Source organism: Myodes glareolus, chromosome 9 (assembly GCF_982192425.1).
Source record: "Myodes glareolus chromosome 9, mMyoGla1.1, whole genome shotgun sequence".
In the NCBI taxonomy this organism is placed as follows: domain Eukaryota; kingdom Metazoa; phylum Chordata; class Mammalia; order Rodentia; family Cricetidae; genus Myodes; species Myodes glareolus.
Genome location: NC_142034.1, coordinates 47,669,903 through 47,695,215, shown reverse-complemented (window position 1 = coordinate 47,695,215; position 25,313 = coordinate 47,669,903). Strand labels below are relative to the sequence as shown.

The 25,313-nt window shown below is 53.2% G+C and overlaps 1 protein-coding gene across 4 annotated transcripts; it reads left to right on the top strand.

The window, feature by feature from the left end:
• Window positions 1–698: 698 nt before the first annotated feature.
• On the top strand, window positions 699–24,011 carry Myo1c (myosin IC). 4 transcript variants are annotated; one of them, XM_085695324.2, is made up of 32 exons: window positions 699–883; window positions 7,442–7,597; window positions 7,690–7,805; window positions 8,270–8,468; window positions 8,552–8,632; window positions 10,261–10,440; window positions 10,523–10,621; window positions 10,828–10,941; window positions 11,025–11,096; window positions 11,411–11,530; window positions 11,649–11,731; window positions 11,933–12,038; window positions 12,145–12,225; window positions 12,456–12,547; window positions 15,556–15,650; window positions 15,727–15,773; window positions 15,869–15,949; window positions 18,490–18,595; window positions 18,700–18,817; window positions 19,357–19,470; window positions 19,546–19,622; window positions 19,921–19,989; window positions 20,088–20,172; window positions 20,270–20,429; window positions 20,662–20,745; window positions 21,283–21,376; window positions 21,481–21,536; window positions 21,661–21,796; window positions 21,878–21,948; window positions 22,038–22,135; window positions 22,231–22,330; window positions 22,704–24,011. In XM_085695324.2, exons 1-32 carry the CDS (start codon window positions 809–811, stop codon window positions 22,728–22,730), a joined length of 3,192 nt encoding a protein of 1,063 aa, XP_085551450.1. In that variant the 5' UTR covers window positions 699–808; the 3' UTR covers window positions 22,731–24,011. The 4 variants fall into 4 exon arrangements, with proteins under 4 accessions (XP_085551450.1, XP_085551452.1, XP_085551451.1 ...); XM_085695326.2 differs by lacking the exon at window positions 699–883 and adding an exon at window positions 1,618–1,750; XM_085695325.2 differs by lacking the exon at window positions 699–883 and adding an exon at window positions 6,059–6,214.
• Window positions 24,012–25,313: the final 1,302 nt, after the last annotated feature.

Genomic DNA, 25,313 nt, shown 5'->3' with positions numbered 1-25,313 from the left:
AACTGCCCAGCATGGCCAGTGCTGGCCTCTAAAACAAGGTGTAGTCAAGTGGTGGCACACACCTTAAATCCCAGCACTGGGGAGGCAGAGGCAGGTGGAGCTCTGATTTCAAGGCCAGTCTGGTCTACAGAATGAGTTCCAGGACAGCCTGAACAACACAGAGAAACTGTCTGGAGAACAAAAAGGTATAGTCAAATGGTCAGCAGATGCCTGTCCTTCCAACACTCAGATGAAGCAGGAGTTCAAGACTAGCCTAGACGACATTCGAACTTTAAAAAAAGAAAAAAAAAAAGTGGGGTAAGACTCATTACCTTCACAAGCAACCAAGTTGCAGGGACTTCAAGAGGGGCAATGCCACGTAAAGGATCCTCTTGGCTTGTGGAAAGATGTGCGTGCCCTCTGCTTAGAGGACTGATTAGTTGGCGTTCTAGCTGTTCTGAGAGAGGGCAGCCTGAGAGGCCCTGCCAAGGAGCTGTTGGGAAGGGAGTGGGGGTTTTCTCCTAACCTTTGACCTGGAACCCAGGGTCTCATGGGTGGATGCATCAGCTTCTTTGGTTACCTGAGACAACAGGCATTTCCTCCATCCTTCAGCCCCTCCTCTTCCTGCCCCAACCCTCTGGCCAAGAGACCTCCCAATCAGACCTGGACTGCTCCAGCTGTGTCCTGAGAAGCTGGACCAGTCACATCCCCTGGGGCTGGAGTTGAAGCAGAACCAACTGGCTGTCCCAGCGTAAGCCAGTTGAGTCGCCAGAGTCAGTGGACGCTGGACGGCTTTTGCCTTCTGCAGACTGGCTCTCCACACAGCGGAATGGCACTCCAAGTAGAACTGATACCAACAGGGGAGATCATCCGCGTGGTTCACCCCCACAGGCCATGCAAACTTGTAAGCTGGGATGATACTGTGGGCTGGGAGGAATGGCGGTGGGGTCTCTTCTGGACTGGGCGGCCTCCAGTACATCCATCTGGAAAGGGATGAGCAGTGAGGACCTGTTCTAAACTTTAATGGGGGCAGACACTATTAGGACAAGGAGTAAGTGGAAAGAAGGGGTAAGGGATTGTGGGCTGTTAGAAGGAATTTTTTTTTTTTAAACCGAGGTTTTGATTTGAATTCCTCTGCCAGCTCCCTGAACTTAAATGGGCTTAGCTGGAAACTAAACAGAGATAACAAGAGGACAGTGCTTTAACGCCAAAAGACGAGTACATTTAAAAGTTGTGGGCACATAGTACAAATAATGTCTTTCCTTTCCCCGCCGGGCACGCAGAACTGGCGTTGCTCAACTTACGCAGCATGGAACGAGAAGGTGGGTGAAAGCAAAGAGAAAATTAGAAATGGGGAAGGACTGGCCTAGCACGCAAGGCAGTGGAATGAAAGTCTAGTTTGTCTAGGGACGAAGAACCGCGTCTAGTGTTCTCGCCCATCGAGCACTACACCATGAGTCTGGTCTTCTACCAGAGGAGTGTGTGTGCGTGCACGAGTGTAACTGCTGCGTCTCGTCCTGCGAGTTGGTAGAGAAGGACAGCACCAAGCCTTGGCGGGTGCTCGCCTGGGCCCTGGAGAGGGCCACCAACACGGGGCGGGGCCCAAGGGCGCGCGCGCGCCTGAGTCTGGGCCTTGCGGGGGGAATGACGATAGGCGGCGGCCCGGCCCCTAGCGGGCCCTGGGCGGGGAGAGCGTGCCGGGGCCGCGGACTCCCGAGGCGGCCACACCGTCCAGCCCAGCCCCCGCCCGAACACACGAAGAGTCGAGCCGGTGGGTACGCGCGGGAGGGGACGCGGCCGTAGGGTCCCGGGTGGCCTCTGTTGGCCAGCTGGCCAGAGGAAGGGGCAGGCGGCTGGGCGCCTTCAGCGACCAGAGCTGTGGTCGTGCTGTCTCAGGCCGGGTATTGCTGAGGCAAGATTCGCTCAGCCCAACTGGTGCAGGGCCTTAGGACCTGGAGGAACTGGGGTTCAGTTTCTTGGGAACACACGCGGGTAAATAGGGGGTGCGGGATCCAGGCACCGGGTGCTCCCTCCGGGCCACTCCCGCAGCCCTCCCTGCCCCTGCTCTGGGTTCCGGAGAAACTGGCCGAGCCCCGCCCCTTCCCGTCCTTCGCCGGGGGAGTCCAGACGTGCCCGTGATCCCTGCGAGCCGTTTCTGGAAATGAGGCGGGTGCGGGGCTCAGAGATGAATGGGAGAATGAATGGCTGGCCCACTGTTTTATTCTGTTCCGGCACGCGCCACCCTCTTGCTACCACTCCTGGCCTCTGAGATTCATTCATTCATGCAGGCGCCCACCATTGGGGGCGGGGGATAATTGAATCTCCAGCGAATGCCTAGCTGAGTGCTTGCCTAAGACCGGAGCAGTCTCCCGACAGAGTCTAACAAGGAAACGGACGTTTAGTACTTGATTTGATGATGAGGAGGCTGTGTGTTAGCGGAAATTAGGAAGGTGCTGTGGAGGTGATGTCTGAGCTGATTCTTCAGGGATGACTGTGTGAGGTGGGGAGGCCGAGTGAGCTGCAGGTGCAAAGCCACAGACGCATGAAGTTCCATGTGGTTGGTGGTTGGCAGCACTGGTACAACCAGCACCTCCTGACTGTGTGTGGTTGTTGGACCAGTGGGGGAAGTGTGGAGAAAGAAGGGATTGAAGGGGACTACCTGTGCAGTCATAGATTCATACAGGAGCGGTGGAGTAAACTGAGTCTATTCGCAAAAGGCTTGACAGGAAGCTGTGAGTGTGAAGGCAGGCTTTGCACGTGGGGAGCTGTGCGCTGTAAACCTCCCTCCGTTAATTTAAGATGTTAGCTGTCAGATTTGCATTTGTAAGTGCCACAGGCCGATACCGGAACTTTGATTGGTGGGAGGAAGACAGGGAGAACAGTTAGAGGGCTGTTCATGTTGGTCCGGAAGAGAAGCAGGATGGAGGCTGGAGTGGGATTCTTAGGAGGTGGCGACTGGTGGAAGGGATGGAGAGGAGAGGACCGGCCTGGAATGCCGGGTCATGATTACCGGCTGTCAGGACCTAGGACAGTGAACATGAAAACTCTGTTAGGGGCAAGGAGCTTTGTTCATTATTGCTGGACTCAGAGGTAAAGGTCTCTGGCAGACCAAAAGATCCATGGTTCTGGCAGCTAGAGTATCAGGCCCCGTGAGTAAAACCCTCCCCATCCCTGTCTGTCCTCATTCCTGCTCACAGTTCCCTGAAGCCTCTAACAGTCCCTGATGGGGCAGCACCACGAAACAAGTAAGAGCGTCTGCTTTGTGCCCAGTATTGAGTGGTTTTGTTTTCCCTGCTCTGTGAGGCCATGTTTGCCTCGGTGGAAATCAGTGTAGGGTTGTTCAGAGCAGTTCCTCCAGCCCTGGAGGTTGGGGGAGCATTTGGGGCCGCCCACAGCCCTTCACTCTATCAGAGGTCAGGCTTGGCAACACTAGGGAAGGGCCACTGAATGACCCAGAATGTCAGTCCTAGTCCCTGCAGTCCAGTGCACATCTGCCCAGGCGGGAGAAGACCCAGAGGTGCTTTTTAGGAAATAAGTCTTGGGTCACTCACTGGCTTACGGTGTACTCCAGTCTACAGCCAGTCTTAAGCCCAGGGTCGCACTGTGCGACCCAATGACCTTCACCTGTTCTGCAGTTGTCACCCCTAAAGCATATACATCAGTAGCCACAAGACACAGGCCCCTGCCCTAGGTCACTGAGGAAAACTGTCAGTCCTGTTAACTGTTGGGAGGGATCAGGGCAGTATTAGGAGTCAGGGAGGTAGTATTAGGGGTTCTGGGTACCAGACCCATCCCTCTTACATGTATAGAAATCTTGAACAAGGTGTCTCACCCACCTAGTCTCAGTTCCCCCTTCTAAAATAGAACAACACAGAATTCATGTGTGGCGCCGCGCACTGACGGGAGTGACTTAAGCTCAGAACGCAGGAAGCGCCTGGCGTGGCGGTGTCCCTCACACCCTCGGTTCTCCACTTCACTTCCCCTCTCTGGACTCACGCTTCTGTCCAGAGAGGTAGGGCAGGCCAGGAGAGATTGCCCTTACAGTGGCTGGCCTAAGGCCCACAGGGCGGCGGGGACGCGCCCTCCTTCCGATGCGGGGCGGTGGCTGCGGGGGCGCCAGCGGGCATCCCAGGAATGCGACTGCGCCGCTCGGGAAGGGTGAAGCCTGCCGGACCCCTCCGCACGCGGATTCCCCTCATTCCAGCCGCTTGACGCGGCGGGGCGGGGCGGGGCGGGGCGGGGCGGGGCGGGCACTGCGGCCTCGAAGCCCCTCCCCCCAGCCCGTCCCTCCCACCCAGACTTTACTGGGCAGAGCGGGAGCTCTGTGAGGCCGCCGCAGGGGGAGGGGAACGAGCCCAGCTCCTGCTGGGGACTCCAAGCTCTCCCGCCCTAAATCTTCTGATGCTCTAGGGTGGGCTGCAAGTCGTGTCTTCTCCATGCTTTTAAAGCCGGGGCATCGTAGTGGGCGCTCCCCCTGCCCTGTCTTTCACTCATCTTCCACCTGCGGCACCCATTCCCCTGGCCTGCTCCAAAAGGCCCCATTTCCCAGCTGGCGCCTCACGCCTGCCTCTCCCACCCCCGGGTTGCGGCTTAGGCTGAGCTGTTGTTCACGAAGTAATGAACCATCTTTCCCCTCGAGGCTGCAGCCAGCACCTGTCGCAAGCTCACCTCCCTAGGGAGTCCCTGTCCAAGGAGTGGGGCGCTTTGGTGCTTTGGGGTTCTTACTCTGCCTTGCCTCTCTAGAACAAGTCAGTATCCTCGGTATATCCTTCAGGTTCTTAACAACGGGCGAGAAACAGATAAGGCACCTGAGAACCCTTTGCAAGTCACAGATAGACGCGCGGTGGGCGGCGGGGGTGTGTGTGTGTGACTTTCCCCACTAGACAAGAAGAGTGGACTCACACCCAAAGCGTGTGTATAGAATGAGCGTGGCTGGGAAAAAGAGGAAGAAGGTGGTGTTGTTGAGGACTTGGGCGGTGCCTTAGTGCTTCATTTCAGGCAACCCAGCTATTCTGGCAGATATTAGCCTCGTTTTAAAGATGAACAGTCTGTCTCCTAAGAAGTTATGGTAATCCTTTTCTTTTTGCCTTAACATCAATATGCTACAAGTGGTGGCAACTGAGCCAGAGTCCACCCGACATCACACACACACACACACACACACACACACACACACCTCTGGCCTAAAAGGGGCTGGTGCCTTCAGAAAGTCATCTGGAAGCCTGACTGGAGAGACAGCTCATGGCCTGAGTAGAGACAATGGGAGATCTAGAGGGGCCAGAAAGGACCAGAAAGGAAGAGAGAAAAGCCCCTAGGACACTGAGTCCGAAGAAAGATGCTCAGGATGGAGCATAAGGGTACTGACTGCAAATGCAGGAAAGTCAGAAGGTGGCTGCGCACCCAGAAACTCAGGCTTCTATAGGGTCCATGCGGCACAGAAAGGACACACACCCTGTTGTCATCCCTCGCCCTAGGGCTTGTGTTCTTTGCTGAGGAAGAGACTTTTCGAGAGATTTTCTCCCTGGGCATCCTGGCACAGGTTTGTAATCTCAGCACTCAGGAGACTTAGGCAGAAGGATCTGGAGTTCCAGGCCAGCTTGGGCTACATAGTGGGACCCGGTCCCAAACAATTTTTTCTTAGGGATTTAAAGATTGGAGCTGGTCCTCCCGGAGTATGTACTGGGGTGGACAGTGCCCCGCACAGAGGCTCCGCCTGTCCAGGCGCGCCGGCCGTATTTGGACATTTCGTTCTATTTTTAACTTTCCCGGGACTCGAGGTTGGGGGTGGGGAGGGAAATCCTGCTTCCTCGGTGACCCACGGGCTGCAGTCCTGGTCTCGCGCGGGGTGTCCGGCCCGTGTTGTAGACACGAGCCCGGAAGTGAGTTCCGGGGCCGTGTGGACGCGGCGGCCGCGCGGGTTCCGGGCCCCACCCTGGAACTAACGACGTTCCTCCTGGAAAACCTGACTCAGGCGGAGCCCGCGGCACGCAGGAGGCCCCGCCCCTCGCGCGCCCCCTCTTAGGTCCCGCGGCCCCCTCCCACCCAGCCCCGGCTCGGCCGGCTGCAGAGAGACCCCGGGGTCCAAGCCCTAAGCCCCTGAAGCCGCGGGGCCTGCGGGGGGCGGTGCGGGGGGCGGGCCGGCCCCTCCCTCGCTGACGCCGCGACTGAGCTCCGACCAAGAGCGCGGGCAGCGGAGCGGGGAGCCAGGTCGGGCAGGATGCGGTACCGGGCGTCGGTGAGCAAGGGCGCGGGCGGGGTGGGGGTCCTGGGTGTCGCTCGGTGACCCTCAGCGTCTTCTGGACTGGCTAGGAAGCAGGCGCGGCCCAAGAATTTCGGTGGAAAACGTCCCTGAAAGTTGCTAGGGCAGGAGGCCGAGGCGGAGAAAGCTGCAGAACGCTAGGACCCAGAGCCCTGCGGGTCGCCCCTGCTGATGACTGAGACCCCTCACCCAAGGACAAGGGGGCGGTGGCTACGGCCGTGTTTGCCAACAACAGCTTCGGGAAGGGTGGGTAGGTGTGAGGTAAGCAGGCCCCAGACTCTTAGGGGTGACCGAGGAACAGAGAGCTCCTGGGCAACTAGGGTCAGGGGAGACTTAGTGACCTCTCTGGGATTACAGCCGCTCCCAATACCTTCCTCTTCCTTGACTCTTAGCACTTTCTAGAACCCGCAGACCCTCTTGAAAGGGAAACTTTAGCCTCAGACAGGGCACAAGGGGCTAGCCAAGCCTGTACCTGCCCCACCCTTGGGTGGCAGCTGGATTTTCCCCTGGTAGAACCCCCAACCTCCTGAGGCTTCTCAACCGCTGAGGAATTGTGCTAAGAAATTGTGTGGGGAGCCTAGCAGCTGGAGTGGAGGGAGTGGCTCCAGCTGAAGGAGGGCAGGCCACCCACTTCTAGGGTGGGTGTCAAGTCCAGCTGGGGTGGTAGCCCATGGGGAAAACCCTCTCCTGGTAGGAGCGCTCTTGCTTGACCCCTAAACAACTCTGCCCCTGGGGATTTGGGGTCGGTGGGAGCAAGAGAAACGGCCCGTCCCTGTCTGCAGAATTCACTCCAAACTATTTGTTCTCCAAAGCACCTGTAACACACAGCTGAGGGATCTGAGGTCACCTGAACTAGCTCATTCCTCTCCCGTGAGGAGGAAACAGTCCTGAGAAAGGAGCTTTGTCCAAGGTCAACACAGCATTCTTTCTGCCTGTTCCTAGGAGCTCCTTCTCCTGACCCACCTTTCTCCACACAAGACTACTCCTCTCTGAATTCCATGCACTTGGTCTGTGTCTACTGGGTCCCTGGTGCTCCTGTGGGCTTTGTGCATGGCCCATGTGACCCAAACATATGTCCCAAACATGTTCTGTAGCCTGTATCCAGGTGCCTCTGCCTTCCACATCCTGCAGGTGGGGAAGGAGACGTGTGGCCTTGCTTTAACCTGCAGACTCTGACCTTGTCTTGTGGCTACTTCTCCACAGGCCCTAGGCAGTGACGGGGTGCGGGTGACCATGGAGAGCGCCTTGACAGCCCGGGACCGCGTGGGGGTGCAGGACTTTGTTCTGCTGGAGAACTTCACCAGTGAGGCTGCCTTCATTGAGAACCTGCGGCGACGATTCCGGGAGAACCTCATTTATGTGAGAACCATGGGTGGCGTTGGGGCAACAGACCTAGGGCGAAGGAGACACCAGGAGCCTTCAGGAAAAGCTGACCCTTCTCTGTCCTCCAGACCTACATTGGCCCTGTCCTGGTTTCTGTCAATCCCTACCGAGACCTACAGATCTACAGCCGGCAGCATATGGAACGCTACCGTGGTGTCAGTTTCTATGAAGTGCCACCTCATCTGTAAGTGGCTCCCCTACCTTTCCAGGAATGACTTCCCCTATCGTCATGCAAGACGACCCCACCCTACCCCCACTTGGAAATGATTCCTGACCCCTGCCTTGGGTGACTCACTGTTCACAACTGTGAGGAATCCCATGATTGCTCACCCCTGAGTTTCCTCAGTTCTCATTAGACGAACAAGTCTCTAGATTCCGTCCTCCAGGACCCTTAGCTCCCAACCTCAGTCCCCACACATGACGTATTCGTTTAACTATGCTAACGTGTGTTCCACCTGGCTAGCACCCCACCTGGAGTGATCCGTTCAGACTTCCATGTGATAGTGAACCCAGCTTCCATCCTCAGCTGGGGAGGTCTACCCTGTAAGGGTTCCCCCACCACCACCCCCACATCTTACAAGAGTGGTCCAGTCAGATATAGGTGGGGCCCTCCCACCCTGTGAATTCCCTGACAAACCTCTGCCCCAGGTTTGCAGTGGCTGACACTGTGTACCGGGCGCTGCGTACTGAGCGGCGGGACCAGGCAGTGATGATTTCCGGAGAGAGTGGGGCAGGCAAGACAGAGGCCACCAAGAGATTGCTACAGTTCTATGCAGAGACGTGCCCGGCCCCCGAGCGGGGTGGCGCAGTGAGGGACAGGCTGCTGCAGAGCAACCCTGTGCTGGAGGTGAGGGGACGGGACGGTAGCAACTGAGGAAAGGGGAGGAGAAGAAGATGCCAGGCTTCTCTCACATTCCCATCCACTCCCAGGCCTTTGGAAATGCCAAGACTCTCCGTAACGATAACTCCAGCCGGTTCGGGAAGTACATGGATGTGCAGTTTGACTTCAAGGTACCTGTGGGTGGAGTGAAGCATTAGGAGCGGTCGGGTTTGCCATTCAGTCAGTTGGTTCGGTATTTGTTGAGTGTTTGTTGTGTACCAGGCACTCTCCCAGAGGCTGCTGTTAGAGCAGTGAAATCAAACAGTCTTGTCTCCTGGAGTGATGGGTGATAAACAGAAACAGAATAATCTAGGCCTTAGCAGAAAATAAAATTAGATAAAGGTGGTAGCTGCTACAATTTTTTTTTTAGTGAGATAGTCTCAATTTTTATTATTTATTTATTTTTATTTTATGTATGTTGGTGGTTTGCCTTCCTGTATGTCTGTATGAGGGTGTCAGGTCCCCTGAAACTGGAGTTACAGACAGTTGTGAGCTGCCATGTGGGGTCTGGGAATTGAACCTGGGTCCTCTGGAAGAGCAGCCAGTTCTCTTAAGCACTGAGCCATCTCTTGGGTTCTGAGATAGTCTCAATTTGTAATCTAGACTGCTCTGAAGCTCCCGGTTGTGCTGCCTCATCTTCCTGAGCCGCTGAGATTGCAGGGGTACACTACAATCTGAGCCTGCAGTTCTGAAGCAGACAGGGAGGCCTCGCTTGGAGGTGGCATTTCAGTCATGGCTTGGTGGCAATGGAGAGCAGGCATAGCAGATGCCTTGGAGAGCGAGGCCGGGTAGATGTGAGGGCCAAGGCCTTGCAGAGGTAGAGTTTTTAGGGTGCTTAGACATTACAGGGAAACCAGAAACTGGAGGAGGAAGCATGGTACCAAGAAGCAGGAGCGGGGAACCAGGGCCTTTTGGATCTTTGCAAAGAGTTCCCCCCACCTCGTCCTTAATGTGGGAATTAAACCAAGGACTTTAAATCATATTAAGAATACAGACTACATGGAGAACTTTGCTCAGAGAAAGCCCTGCAAGAATATTTTTTTCAGCTAAGTGAAAAGAAATTATCAGAGGGTTTTGAATAGTAGCCTGTCATGATGCAACTTTCCTACTGAAAAGGTCATTCTTGCCTTTGTTGGGAGTAGATGATAGAGGAACCCAGCCAAGCCGGGGAACCGGTTTGGAGGCTGATGTAATAATGTAGGTGACAGATGACGGCATCTCAGATCGGGGTGGTAGTCACAGAGGTGAAGAGCAGAGGTTGGATTCTGGGTGTTTTCAAGGTTAAAGCAGCGGGATCAGCTGTTTGTTTAGATATAGGAAGTAGGTGAAAAAAAGGTTTCTGGGAGGACCGCAACCTACCCTCTTGAAGAACTTGCAGGACGGAGTTGCCGCTGATCAAGATGGGAGGGCACAAGTCAGAGTTGGTGTGGGAGAGGAAAAAGCTGGAATGCACTGTCAGGCCTGTTAAATTTGCAGTGCCTGGCAGGCATACAAGTATGCCTCGGAAGTAGATAGAGTTGAATCTCTCTTTCTCTCTTTCTAAATAGTGTGTGTGTGCATGTGTGTATACTCCCAGGGGTAAGAATAGATGGCATTTAACCACTAAGCTATGTCTCTTAAGTGAAGAAACTGAGGCCAGGGTGGGTGCCTGAGCCCATGTATCTAGTAGCAGAGCTAGAATGAGAGCCCAGGTCTACTACAGGAGAGAAAAAGGAAGATGGGTTCTAGCTGACATCCCTGTTCCCCACCTTACCCACAGGGAGCCCCTGTGGGAGGCCACATCCTCAGTTACCTCCTGGAAAAGTCACGGGTGGTACACCAGAATCATGGAGAACGGAACTTCCACATCTTCTACCAGCTACTGGAGGGGGGTGAGGAGGAGACTCTTCGTCGCCTGGGCTTGGAACGGAACCCTCAGAGCTACTTGTACCTGGTGAAGGTGAGTGGTTGGCAGGCAGGGTTGGCGCCACCCAGGGGGCACAGTGCCAGTGCTGGCAGTCAGCTATGCTCTCTCTCTCCAGGGTCAGTGTGCCAAAGTCTCCTCCATCAATGATAAGAGTGACTGGAAGGTCGTCAGGAAGGCACTGTCAGTCATTGACTTCACTGAGGATGAAGTGGAGGTTAGGGCTCTTCTGTGGACCCTCCTCCCCTCCCACCCCAAATTCACCCATTTCTTTTGGAGCCCATTTCTACTTCAAGTTCCCTTGCCCTCCTGAGTGCTTTCCCAACCATCCCCTGCTGTATCTGAGCATCTCCTATTTGCTCTTATGGCCTGCCCTGACCTCCCTGACCTCATAACCACCACATGCCCCTGCTGCTACCTCAGGACTTGCTAAGCATCGTAGCCAGCGTCCTACATTTGGGCAACATCCACTTTGCTGCTGATGAGGACAGTAATGCCCAGGTTACTACTGAGAACCAGCTCAAGTATCTGACTAGGGTAAGTGGTGGACAGAGGGCAAAGAAAGGGAGAACTGAGATGAGAGAACCAGCCTCTCACCTTGCCCACTCCACCCTTGGCAGCTGCTCGGTGTAGAAGGCACAACGCTGAGGGAAGCCCTGACTCACAGAAAGATCATCGCCAAGGGGGAAGAGGTAAGACTCGGCTTGGCTGCAGAAACAGAAGATGTGGGCAGTCCTAGGGAGCCTTGTCCTTTTGTTTCTCTCTGCTGTCTACTCAGGGTCTTCAATAGGGCTGGATGGACATGATGCAGGTGACCTAGAGACGCCCACCTCCAAGAATGAGGCCCCTGTAACAGCTTCCCTATGGTGTCCTAAATAGCACTACCACTCTGGTTTAATGACGCTAGGGAGGCAGGGTAGTGAGAACATTCTTGTCTGATGCCTGAGTCTGAGGGGAGGTGGGACAGAAGGCATTCGTTCATCTCCTGTTTTATCCCCTGTGGCAGCTCCTGAGCCCACTGAACCTTGAGCAGGCCGCATATGCAAGGGATGCTCTTGCCAAGGCCGTGTACAGTCGCACTTTCACCTGGCTGGTCACAAAGATCAACAGGTCACTGGCCTCTAAGGTGAGTACTCACCCATGCTGCTTCCGAGGAAGGCAGGGAAAGTGGTCAGAGAGACCTGTGGCTGGGAGCTGGGGCAGACCCTGGAGACCCATGCTCTCTGCTGACTGGCTGGCCCTAGGATGCCGAGAGCCCCAGCTGGCGAAGCACCACAGTTCTTGGTCTCCTGGACATTTACGGCTTTGAAGTATTTCAGCATAACAGGTCAGTCCTTCACTTTTAACCCCTGCCGGTCTGTCTGCTGATGTCTGTGTTCTGCCCCTCTCCTTTGTCCCCTGCCTCTCATCCCCAGCCATGGTCCTGCTTTGCATCTCTTAGCCCTGCTGTTTGTGCCTGATCCTGTCCTTTCCCTGTCCCCGACTTTGTGTTCCTGGCACTGCTGTGGGTTCTTCCACCGCCCCTCAGCTTTGAGCAGTTCTGCATCAACTACTGCAACGAGAAGCTGCAGCAGCTCTTCATTGAGTTGACTCTCAAGTCTGAGCAGGAGGAATACGAAGCAGAGGGCATTGCGGTACGTGCTTGCCTGGTGCACCCTGCATGTCATGGGAAGCCAGGCCCTGGGGCTCCCAGGAGAGAGTGTGGAGCCCTCTAATTGCTGCCCTTCTCACTCTGTGCAGTGGGAACCTGTCCAGTATTTCAACAACAAGATCATCTGTGACCTGGTGGAGGAGAAGTTCAAGGGCATCATCTCCATCTTAGTATGTCGTCTGCTCTTCTAGCCTCATGTTGGGAGGCAACAGGGAAGCCTTCCCCCTTTTTTTTCCCCAGTGTGTCTGCTGGGGCAGTGTGTGGTGCTGGGCTGGGTAGGGTGAGGTTCTGGCCCAGTCTGCAGGCTCTGTCAGGGCTCCCTAGGCTCTGCCCCTTCCTCCTGTGCCTATGGCTTCTTGTATGGTCCTCTATGTTTATCACCTTGTGCTCTGCCCTGCAGGATGAAGAGTGTCTGCGTCCTGGGGAGGCCACAGACCTGACCTTCCTGGAGAAGCTGGAGGACACTGTCAAGCACCACCCCCACTTCCTGACGTGAGTGGGCTGCTGGGGCAAGGGGCTCACATTCGGCAGAACCTGCGAAAGGGCTGGGGTCCCTGCACAGTACCAACACCAGCCGTGAAACTGAGGCATAGCTCAGTGATAGAGGGTTTGCCCAACGTGCACAGGACTCCTTTTGGATCCCCAGCACCTAAAACAAAACAAACCACCAACCACAAGTTAGTCACCAGAGAAAGTGATGATGGGACAGTTACCAAAAGCCACTGTTGGACCTTCCTCCTTGAATCGTTTTTGAGAATGAAACTTACTAAGTTGTGTTTTTTTTCTTTTTTTGGCTTCCTTATTTGTAAATTGCTTCCTACATAAGGAATCCTCTACAGTTAGGAGGTGGAGGCATTAAGATTAGTAGTTCAAAGCCATCTTGGCTACATAGCAAATTCAAGACTACATGAGATCCTATTTACAAACAAAACAAAAAACAGAAGGACTCTCTAAAGTGGGGAAGCTCAGTACACAAACTGGGCATGCTCATTTCCTAGCCTACAGCACCCCGTAAGGATGCTGTTTGTGTTCTATCTTACTAAAACTCAGAAAAATTCACTCATTTGGTCAAGGTTATCTATTTAGATTGTAGATCTTGGAATGAATGTCCCAGGGCTTTTGGACTCAAACACCTTAAGTATTGTTTGCTTAACAGTACAAGAAGCCAAGCATGAAACACATGCCTTTAATTCAGCACTCTAGAGCAGAGGTAGGCAGACTGCCGTGAGTTCCAGGCCAGCCTGGTCTACATAGCAAGTTCTAGGACAGACCTAGAGAGACCGTGCTCAAAGAAACCCAAACAGTACATGAAAAAAATTGTTTCTGGTTATGCTCGATGGTTCATGCACTGAGAAAGTGGAGGGAGGGGGATGACTTCAAGTTTAAAGCCAACTTGCAGTACAATATGAGCTCCTATCTTTAAAAAGAAAGAATGAGCCCGGAAGTGGTAGTACATGCCTTTAATCTCAGCGCTCTCAAGGTGGAGGCAGGAGAATCTCTGTAAGTTCGAGGCCAGCCTGGTCTACAGAGTGAGTGGACTGACAAGACTACAAAGGGAAACCTTGTCTTGAAAAATTTAAGGAAAGAAGGAAGCAGGCAAAACATTTAGAGGGACTTTTGGTGGGGCAGCTTATTGTTTTGAGACAAAATATCATAGTAGCCCTGAGTGCCCTGGAATTTAGAAATCTGCCTGCTTCTGCCTTTGGAGCCCTGGATTTAAAGGCTTTCACCACCATATCTGGTATTGGTTAGCCTTTCTCTCTCTCTTTTGCTTTTTTTTTTTTTTAAGATTTATTTATTTATTATGTATAGCGTTCTGCCTGCATATATGTCTGCAGGCCAGAAGAGGGCACCAGATCTCATTACAGGTGGTTGTGAGCCACCATGTGATACTGGGAGTTGAACTCAGGACCTTTTGAAGGGCAGCCAGTGTTCTTAACCACTAAACTGTCTCTTCAGTCCTCTCTTTTGTTTTTTGAAACAAGATTTCTCTGTATAGCCCTGGCTGTCCTGGAACTAACTCTGTAGACCAGGCTGGCCTCAAACTCAGAGATCTGCCTGATTCTGCCCCTCGAGTGCTGGGATTTTTGGTATTTGCAATCATACCTGGCTGGCTTTGACTTTTTTTGAGACAGGACCTCATGTTGCCCAGTCTGGCCTGGAACTCACTGTGTGTCAAAGGATGGCTTTGAACTCCTGATCATTATCTTCCTCTTCCTCCTGAGTGCTAGGGTTACAGGCATGGCCATCGTACCAAACAATAAAATTGACTTGATTATGAAAATAATACTGTTCATTAGAGAGAGTTGGAATGTGTGCAAAGCTGCTTGTGACCCTGTTACCCAGAGGTCATCACTGTTAACAATTCCAGGCATTTCCTTCCTGCCTTTTCCTATACATTTTTTTTTCCAAAGTCAAGGACTTACTGTGTATGAGGCTCAGGATAATGTTATGTTCTAAGGTTTTCCTGTATCAAGTGGAAAAATTTCTTCAAAATATGTCCTTCGAGGGCTACAGCCCATGGGGACTTTGCAGCTCTCACCCTGCCTTGAAGACCCCGGTGAGCCTTTCCATGGTTTTTTTTTTTGGGGGGGGGGTTGGTTGGTCGATTTGTTTTTTTTTTTGGTTGTTGTTTTTTTGGTTTTGGTAGTTTTTTGAGATGGGGTTTCTGTATGTAACAGCCCTGACTGTCCTGGAACCCACTTTGTAGATCAGGCTGCCAGGCTGGCCTCAAGCTCACAAAGACTGGCCTACCTCTGCCCCTAGAGTGAAAGAATTAAAAGCATGCACCATCACACTCAGTGGTTGTTTGGTTTTCTCTGTGTAGCCCTGGCCATCCTGGAACTCGCTGTGTAGACCAGGCTGGCCCATACTCACAGACATTCACTTGCACCTGCTTTAGAAGCATGCGCCACCACCACACCACTGTTTTGTTTTGTTTTTGTTTGGTGTTGAAGATGAAGCTTAGGGCTTCACACATGCTAGGCAAGTGTCCCATCCTACAGTGAGCTACCTAGCAGCCCACCCTCCAGGTTTCTGATGTGAGAACAAGGCGACTATATCTCTGGATAGTTGCTCAGAATAGTTCTTAAAAGAAAAACACGGGCTAGGGGGTACAAGCATGTTTAAGATTTAAATAATCTCGTGGGACAGATTCCATTCTGAAAATGGAGAGGACAGCTTTACCACCCTCTAAACAGCTGGGCAGTGGCTAGAGGCAATGAAAATAGCCCTATGCCTAGACTGACTGACAGGCTTAAGCCCAAATTCCTACTCCTCGCTCTGGAGCTAGGCTGTCCTCTAGGCAAGTTTGTCTACTATTCTGAGTGTCTGTGAACTCTGCAGCAGGCCTCAGGCCTGCAGTCTGTCACATGGTGTGCAATTTGTGGGACAGCCCAGGGCCTGCTAGCTCCTTCTGGGATGGCTCATAAAGCTTCTTCAACAGGCAGGGGCAAGTCCCAGGTCAGAATTCTGCAGTTTCCTGTCCTTGTCACCCTTAGGCACAAGCTCGCTGACCAGAAGACCAGGAAATCCCTAGACCGAGGGGAGTTCCGCCTTCTTCATTATGCTGGAGAGGTGACCTACAGTGTGACCGGTGAGGATCTTGATGCTGGGTGCCGTAGGGCAAGGAGGGGACACTCCCTTACCTTTCCTCTGTTCACCTCTTTCAGGGTTTCTGGATAAAAACAACGACCTGCTCTTCCGGAACCTGAAGGAGGTGAGGCAGGCAGGCAGACTGAGGTGGTTTGGGTACCCATAGCTCTGTGTGCATCCCTGGCTTTGTGCTCAACCCCAGCCTCTTCCATCCTGCAGATCATGTGCAGCTCGAAGAACCCCATCATGTGTCAGTGCTTTGACAGGAATGAGCTCAGTGACAAGAAGCGGCCAGAGACGGTGCGGAGGCTGTGACAGCGGGGTGGTGTGTGTGTGTGCCTGAGCCCAGACCAGGGCCTCCCTTGCACTGTGTCTGTGAGCATGTTTAGCACCCATGTGCGCACACATGGGTGTCTACAGGAGGCTGCTCTCAGGATTGTCTTTGCCTACTTCTTTTCCCCCCTATTTTTTATTATGTTTATTTACTTGTGTGAGTATGTATGTGTATGTGTGTGTGTGTATGTATGTGTGTGTGTACATGTACCATGTGTGAGTGGAGGACTGAAGATTCTTTCTACCACATGAGTCTCTGGGATCAAACTTGGGATGTCAGACTTGCCAGGAAGTGTCATTGCCCACTGGGCCACCTCACTAGTCCTTCTGTTTCTAAGTGCATACCTGTGTGTTCACCTTTGTATGTAGACTATTGTGTGCCTACCTGCTTCTCTCTGTATGGGTACCCAGGGTACCCCAGCCTACATGGGCATTTATGTGTATTCGCCTAGTCAACAGACATCTCTCCGCTCTGAGATATCAGAAGCAAAAAGATGCTCTCACAGCCAGGTGCATGGGCACTTTGGGCACTGTAAAGAGGGAGCAAACTGCCTGAGGGGTTGGAGAGGTAGGAATCTGGAAACGCTCCAAGGCAAAGGCAGCTTTTGAGGTGAGAGAGTGAGTAGGTGCTTGTCAAGTGAACCTGTCCGAGAGCGCTGTAGGAAGCAAGAGGTCAGCACGTGCACCCAGAGGCCAAGGGAAAGCTAGACAGTTGAAAAGAACAGTTTAGTGATGGAGAGGCTGGAAAAGGCAGATAGGTGGTCGGTGGTACTAGATGCAGGGGACCTTCAGCCAGCTGAGGGCAGACGTGCAACGATTGGGCTGAGTCAGAAGAGGTCATCACAGCTCTAGGTCAGGAGGGAGAGAAGACCAGAGTGCTTCCAGCTGCTCACAGAGACATTGTGGTGCCTCCCCAGGACCTTGCTTCTGCCCTTCAGACTCTGTCCTCCCTGTCTTCTGCCTGAGCTTCCTCCTCTTCCAGCCAGTGTAGCAGGCTTTCTTTGGGCCACCAGTTAACTCCCAAATCATGACACAGAGACTTATTATTAATTATGAATGCTCAGTCTTAGCTTAGGCTTGTTTCTTGTTAGCTCTTATAACTTAATTTAACCCGTTCCTCCCCGTCTGTGTTCTCCCTCTGGACTGTTTTTGTTCTTATGTCCTGCTTTCACTGCTTCCTCCACATCTTGACTGGCTGGTACTGCCTGGCTGACCGGCCCCAGGCATCCCTCTCTCTTTCTCCCTCATTCTCTCTTCTCTCAAGCTTAGAGTTCTCCTACTTATTCCCCCTGCCCATCAGCTCCACCTATTCCTCTTCTGTCTAGCTCTTGGCCATTCAGCTTCTTATTAGACCAATCAGGTGCCTTAGGCAGACAAAGCAACACATCTTTATATCATTAAACAAATGTAGCATAAACGACTGTAACACACATTTACATAGTTAAAGTAATAGTCTGCAACATAAACAAATGTAACACATATTTGTATAGTTAAAGTAATATTCCACAACAATCCAGTATCTCTCTACTCAGGACACCTACACGCCCTCCCCTACCCATCCTCTGTAGCATGCCCCCAGTTTCTGTCTCCATTGATATCCCAAGTGGACCCTTTCGTGTCCAACCCCCTTCCTTTTCTTTTCCTGACTTGGGACAGGGATCATTCTCCACCCAGTCCCTCGGGCCAGGGACTTTTCAAGCTGGGTGATGCTGATTTCTATTGCCTGAATACTCAGCTCCTGCTCCTTGGCCCTATAACCACTGTTCCAGGCCAGTCCCTGTTATCGGTCCTTTGAGCCAGTCAACCTCTTCCCTAGTTTCCTGTCTTCCCACCAACCCCTACCAATCCATCTTCCTCGTAAAGGCTGTAGAAATAATCTAACATACAGATCTCATTGCCACTCCCTTGCTCCAAATTCCTCACTGGCTTTCAATTTCCCTAAAGATAAAATCTAGTCTCTCCAGTATAACTCTTTGATATACTGCCCCTGCCTTCCTTGCAAGGATGGTAGCTTCCTGTGTGTCAAGCCTTTGCTCAGCCATCCGTCTGCCTGGGCTGCCTTTCTCTCTCGCTGTCTCCTCCTGGCACTCATAGTTCACTTTAGGGGCATTTCCAGATCTTCCCCAGTGCTCTTTACCTCAGACTGATCAATCGTCTCAAAAGTAAGGGGAGGGAGGAGGATGTCTCCGTGGTTTGATTCTGTCCCAATAAGCATAAGGCCCTTACTTTATTCTTCAGCACTAGGAAGAAAGAAAAGGAGGGAAAAAAAAAAAGAAGAGGTAGGGTGTGGTATTACCAAGATCGTGAGCAGGAGAGCTGGGTTTCTTAGCTGAGGTCTCTAACTGACTAAAAGGAGGTGTGAAGTCTGGGTCCTTTCTATTGGGAGGAAGGGGCGATGAGAGGAAGGGGTGATGGGAAGAAGGGGTGATGGGAGGAAGGGGAGGCAGTATGTGCAGGCATGGGTGGCCTTGCCCTAGCCAACATTCTATACCCGCTTGGCTCACCAGGTTGCCACACAGTTCAAGACAAGCCTCCTGCAGCTAGTGGAGATCCTGAAGTCTAAGGAGCCTGCCTATATCCGCTGCATCAAGCCAAATGATGCCAAACAGCCTGGTAGGTTCTCTGGCCCCATGAGCAGTGAGTGAGCCGTGCCTCTTGGATGGTGATACCACCTTTCAGTGAAAGCCTGAGGACCATCTGCACTGTCTATCTCGCAGGTCGCTTTGATGAGGTGCTTATCCGACACCAGGTGAAGTACCTGGGACTTATGGAGAATCTGCGCGTGCGTAGAGCCGGCTTTGCCTATCGTCGCAAATATGAGGCTTTCTTACAGAGGTGGGTTGGTGGGGTCAGCCCACGGTGAATGGGTGAGGTGGGAGGATGCGAACCTCCTGGAACCTGCGAGGAAGGAGGGGCATTCACTGCTTTAGTTAAATATGAAGGTTCAGAAGTCCTCAGCTGCTGTGGGACCCCGGCCAGGAACCATTCTATGCTATGGGCCTAATGTTAGTCTTGGAAAAGAAGACAGAAGGCACACACACAACCCCACCCTCCTGAAGCCTCTGATGAGGGGCACAGGAAGAGCACATTGACAGGCTGCCACCAGAGACTGGGACCGAGAGCTCAGAGAAGATAGTGTGGTTTTGTAGTTATTCAGAGGACAGGACCTGAGACAACCAGGATACAAAGCCCATCTCTGCCTTAGGCAGATGGGAGTACGTCAGCCCCCCATCTTTACAGTGGGGGTGCTCAGACACGTGTACCATGTACCGGTGAGTGGGAGCACCTGTAGACATTCAGCACAGCGGAGGGGCCTCCAGAGCAGACCCTGGCTTGGCTTTGTCTGAGTGTGTTCCTGCTCGTCCCTTCTCCAGGTACAAGTCTCTGTGTCCAGAGACGTGGCCCACGTGGGCAGGACGGCCCCAGGATGGGGTGGCAGTGCTAGTCAGACACCTCGGCTACAAGCCAGAAGAGTACAAAATGGGCAGGTGAGTGGGGCCTGGGCCTGGGCCTGGAGGATGGAGGAGGTGGCATCCAGAGGCTTATCACTGCTGTCCTCCCAGGACTAAGATCTTCATCCGATTCCCCAAGACCCTGTTTGCCACAGAGGACTCCCTGGAAGTTCGACGGCAGAGCCTAGGTGAGAGACTCGCCCCTGCTATCCTGTGGGGATCTTGGGGAATAGAAATCACTGCCTTTGGGCTTTTTCTCCAGGGATCCTGCCTACCCTCGTTCAGCTCTCTTCCTCCTTCCCCACCCCTGCAGAGGCCACCAGCCTCCCCAGTCCAAACCCATCCCCACCCTCCCCTGCTCTTTCATTAATTTGCCTCTCACAGTCCCTTCCTTGTTCAACTGTTCTTCATTCATGCCCCTGACCATGCCAGGCCCTCACCTAGGGGTTCTGAGCTCTGACAATTAATTTTCTTCCCCTACCACAGCCACCCAGATCCAGGCGGCCTGGAGGGGCTTTCATTGGCGGCAGAAATTCCTCCGGGTGAAGCGATCAGGTTTGGGGTCCCAGGGGTCTTTTGGAGGGACAAGGTCTAGGGGATGGATGGGCCAGCATAGTGAGAAGACAGAGGTCAGCCATATGTGGTATCCACAGCCGTCTGTATCCAGTCATGGTGGCGTGGCACACTGGGCCGAAGAAAGGCAGCCAAGAGGAAGTGGGCAGCCCAGACTATCCGTCGGTGAGTGCTGGGATGCTGTGAGGGGGGACTACAGATCAAGGTGAATATGGGGATTGGTTGTCAGGTTTCTCACCCTGTGTCTGGCCCACCCCTCCAGACTCATCCGTGGCTTCATCTTACGCCATGCACCCCGTTGCCCTGAGAATGCCTTCTTCCTGGATCATGTGCGCACATCATTTTTGCTTAACCTGAGGAAGCAACTACCCCGGAATGTTCTGGACACCTCCTGGCCCACACCCCCACCTGCCCTGAGAGAGGTCTGTGGGCCCTCCATACTGAGCGCTTAGCAGGGGGAGTTTCCTTGTCATGTCTCTGGAGAGGTGGCCAGGGGAGGGGTCAGCAGGCTGAGGAAGTAGATCTGGGCCATGAAATTGAGTTTCCCGGAGAGAAAATACTCGAAAGGACTGTCAGGGTTGAGGGGCCGTGTTGGGAGGTTTTCAGCGGGAATGGAAACAGGCTGGAAGATGTCTGACCCTGCCCCTCACACAGGCCTCAGAGCTGCTGCGGGAGCTGTGCATGAAGAACATGGTGTGGAAATACTGTCGGAGTATCAGCCCTGAGTGGAAGCAGCAGGTGCGGGGAGCGCAGGCAGCGAAGGCAGCGAGTGTTGAGTTGTAGGGGCCCTGGGAGCAGCAGGCATCGCAGGAGGTGGGCTAGCCAGGAGTGAGGGAGTGAAGAGAACTTGTGTTGTGGGCCAGCTTGCTTCGGTTGGTAGAAGCTGTCCCGGAGCCTCGATTGTCCCAGCTTCATGCACACTCATGATTAGGGTCAGTCGATGTGCCTTGTGTTTACCAACAAGGTGTTGGAGGAGGAGGAGGCTCCACCCAGCTCAGATAACCTGGCGTAGCAGTGAACTACCTGCATGATTCTAAGCTGGACCCCAGTCTCAGACTTGAGGGCCTAGGGGAATTGTTTCCCTAATCAGGCCTGGAACTTGACAGTCCTGGGGAGCTCTCTGCCCTATTTGGTGGGGATGGTGGGTAAGGAAGGGAGGAGCTGATGGGAGGGAGTGTTGGTGTCAGAGCACTAGGGTGCTGATGAGGGTGCCATTGGGTCTGCCCCCTAGGTGGTCCCCAGCCTTTTGACACTGTATTTCTTTTGTCTTCTCAGCTGCAGCAGAAGGCTGTGGCTAGTGAGATTTTCAAGGGCAAGAAGGACAATTACCCCCAGAGTGTCCCCAGACTCTTCATCAGCACACGTCTTGGTGAGCCCTCCCCCCAAACCTTTCATCCCTCGAGCCTCCCAGCACTGTCCTGTCTCCTGGCCTTGCCTGACTTCCTTCTCCCCTTCTCCCCGTCTTGGTCTCAGGCACAGAGGAGATCAGCCCCAGAGTGCTGCAGGCCTTGGGCTCTGAGCCCATCCAGGTAGGAACCCATCACAACTCTCGCCCTTACAGTTCTCTGCTCAGGGGTCAGAGCAGTGGGCAAGGAAGTTGTCCCCGGAACTCCTCCACCCTGCCCTGCCCCTCACACTGTTCCGTGTCTCTAGTATGCTGTGCCAGTGGTGAAATACGACCGCAAGGGCTACAAACCTCGCTCCCGACAGCTGCTGCTCACCCCCAGTGCTGTGGTCATTGTAGAGGATGCCAAAGTCAAGCAGAGGATTGACTATACCAACCTAACAGGTTAGCCAGAGCTGAGGCCTGCCAGGGTGGGAAGGAGCCCTGCTCTGACACTGCTCCCTAACCTCTGCCCTCCCCTCTTAGGAATCTCTGTCAGTAGCCTCAGCGACAGCCTGTTTGTGCTTCACGTGCAGCGTGAGGACAATAAGCAGAAGGTACCCCGTTAGGACATGGGAGGTGGAGGGGGGTCCTGGGACCTAGCCCTAAACAAGGCTTGACTCGTTCTTTGCACCTCGCTCACCAGGGGGATGTGGTGCTGCAGAGTGACCACGTGATTGAGACGCTAACCAAGACGGCACTCAGTGCTGATCGTGTGAACAATATCAACATCAACCAGGGCAGGTAAAGCTCGTCAGCGTGACTCAGGGACTCTGGGAAAGGTCCATCCTGGGGTTCTATCTCTGTGACCAAGCCCTCGTGTTCTTCTTTGCTTCCAGCATCACCTTTGCAGGGGGACCAGGCAGGGATGGCATCATTGACTTCACATCTGGCTCTGAGCTTCTCATCACCAAGGCTAAGAACGGCCACCTGGCTGTGGTGAGTGGGACTTGCTGCCTGGGTCTAAGGTAGAGCCACTGATGGTCAAGCCTTCCTTCGAGTATGTGTCTGTCCCTTTTCTCCTGTTGCCTGCCTATGAAGGCCGGAGAGAGGGGCTTCTTGGGCCCCTTTGGTGGCCATAAAAGAGCTGTAGTAAGAATGGCAGTGGGGAGGTATGGGAAAGAGGCAGGGAGTGATGGCGTGTGTGGGAAATTCACTCTGACTGGAGCAGTTGGTATTGCTGCGGGAATAGAAAAGTCTTCAGTGTTCAGTGCCAAGGCCACACAACTCCCTAGCCTGCTACAGGACTGCCTATCCTGAGCCTGTACATACCTACAGTTCCTCCACTCACCGGTGCGCTTCTCCCCAATAGGTGGCCCCACGGCTGAATTCCCGGTGATGAAGGCACCAGTGGACCCCCCCAACTCCTGACGCTTTGCTTATCCCCCTCCTCCCTTCCCAGTTACCAAAGACTCAAGCTTCCAGTCAGGGATCTAGAGATACCCCCAAAGCCCACCTGCAGACTCCTGCCTCTTGCTCACCCTCTCTTGAGGTGATGGGGGCCAGGAAGCTACCCCAGGAGTGGGCCAGGCCGGGCCACAGCAATAGAAAAGCAGGGGCCTGAGCAGGCCAGGCCAGCCCTCTGCTGATGCCAAATCTCTGAGAGAAGGGAATTTTAACAGAGGTTTTCTCTGAGAGTTTTTGATGCTTTATAGGAAACTATTTTTGTAAAAAAGACACTTTCCTACCCCCAACACACTGGATGTGTTTTCCTGACTCAAACAGGGCAAGGAGTGTAGCGAAAAGATGTGGTGGACTGGGCTATGGGGCCCTCTTCTCTGGCCAAGCCTCTTCCCTTATTCCCTTATTCCCTTGTTACCTTGTCTGTCTGTCCACCCACCTATACATTCTGTGGCCCACTCTGACCTCCACCTGGAGGCTAAGACCACCTTCGCCTACCCCATCTTCCTGCCTTAAGAATGCCCTTTTAGGGACTGGGGGTGTAGCCCAGCGGTAGCACTGGTGCTAAGCATGTGTGAGACCCTGGCTTCAATCCCCAGCGTTAAAAAAAAAAAGGTTTTAATATTTCCACCTCAGTCTGAGGGCATCCTGGAGTAGGAAAAAGTCTTCAGAGTTTGGAAGACTTCAGAGAAATCGTCTTGTCCAGGCCCCTGGAATCACAGAGCTGAAGACAGAGGCAAGCCACAAAAGGAAGGCTTGCCTAGTAGCAGGTTGGGGCAAATCCTAAAATGAAGCCCTATCCTCAGCACACCTCACTGCCTTTCCTAGGAACAGGGAAGCCCCTAAAGTGAGGGTCATGTCTTAAGTATACACCTGGCTCCCTGACCAGCAATCACCCTTGGGAGCCACCAGGTGGGAGGGAGTCTTCTGCCTGGGTCTATGCCTTAGGATGACAACCTCCTCACACACACACACACACACACTCTGGACCCAATTTAAGGATGGTAGGGTCTTTATTGGCCTGGGCACCTCTGTGACCTGGGATTATGGGGCTAGCCTTGGAGGAGCTGCAGGGGCATCACCTCTTTCTGCCGCTTCTCTCTACCCCAGAGGGCCTTGGGTTTGCCCAGCCCCCTCTGTGCCCTCTGGGGTTCTCAGCCCACTGCTGACACTTCTGCAATCCAGAGAAACACTAAATAAAGCAATATGTGTTTGCCAACACAGTCTCCCTGTGAGTGCTGGGGCGGGGGGACAGGGAGCCCTACTTAGGAGCAATAGAGAAACCAAGTGGGGTATGGTAATGCGTGCCTTAATCCCAGTGCTCAGGAGGCAGAAGCAGGTTGATTCTATTTCTGTGACTTCTAGGTCAGCCTGGTCTATATACAAAGTTCCAGGACACCCAGGGCTATGTAGAAAGAACCTGTCTCTAAAAAATGAGAGGGGAGCCAGTGGCTATGTTATGGACTGTCCACCAAAGACTGCTCAACTTGGCACAGGGCTCTGGCTTTCGGTAAACAAACACCTGGGATGGCTTGACCGAGGAGACCTAGCATGGGTGGTACAAGCACAAGAGCCTATGCTGGTGCTGCACAGACTTGGGTGAGGAAGGATCAGCGCTTCATAGAGAAGCTGGTGTTTGAGGTAGCTCAGAGAGCTGTCCTGGTTCCAGTCCTGTGGATGATGAACCCATACAAAGTGGTTTGGACGGAAAAGGGCACTTGTCAACAATGGCCATTCTACTGTCCTGGGGAGGGCTGCTTCTAGGTGTTCAAAAGACATTGTTAGAAGCATGTCCGGGACCAGATCTAGGCTTAACCTTCTCTGGGTGCAACTGAAGGAATCACCCACGCTCCCTACACACTGGTGAGAGCTACTACTGCCAGCAGTTCCAGGCTCCTAGGAAGCAGACAGGAATGTTTCTTCTCTAACAAAAGTGTAAACAGATTTTTCTCTTCACTAGAGTGAATGGGATGTTCTCCCCCCGGCCACTGTAGTTAGAACATAGTAATTGGACAGGTCCGGGTCACATGCCTGCCCTGCATCCGGAAGGAAAGCATGATCCACACCCAAGAACAAGGACCAAAAATGGAGATGGGATGACTCCATCAAAGACAATTCCCTGTTTCTTCTCTGCAGAAGGAAAGACTGAGTGCCACAAGCAGCCACCTGCTCCCAGCTGGGCAGCAGAACACCAAGGAGCCTGACAGCAGGAGGTTGACTGTGTGCAGAGCAAAGAGGCAAGAGGAAAGGCATAGTGTTGCCCACTTGGGGCCTGGAAGGCACAAATTCCCAGAGATTTTGGTACCCACAATGTACAACTCTTGGGGGCTCAATGGCATCTTATGAGCATATCTACATTTAATACCTCCCTGAAACAGGCCAATAAGATGATTGAGCAGTTAGAGGTACTTTCTGCATAATCTAATGAAGGCACCAAAATAATTTGTCCCTTCTGTCAACAGTAACAGTGACTCCAAGAGGCTGATGAGATAGACACTGAATTAGATGCAATTACAGCTTT

Bases quoted from the DNA above. Each gene is read 5' to 3' on its own strand.
- Myo1c (XM_085695323.2), top strand. From the start codon at position 6,410: ATGACTGAGACCCCTCACCCAAGGACAAGGGGGCGGTGGCTACGGCCG. The intron at 15,950-18,489 runs GTGCGGAGGCTG...TTGGCTCACCAG, and splicing joins ACAAGAAGCGGCCAGAGACG to GTTGCCACACAGTTCAAGAC. The intron at 18,596-18,699 runs GTAGGTTCTCTG...TCTATCTCGCAG, and splicing joins AAATGATGCCAAACAGCCTG to GTCGCTTTGATGAGGTGCTT.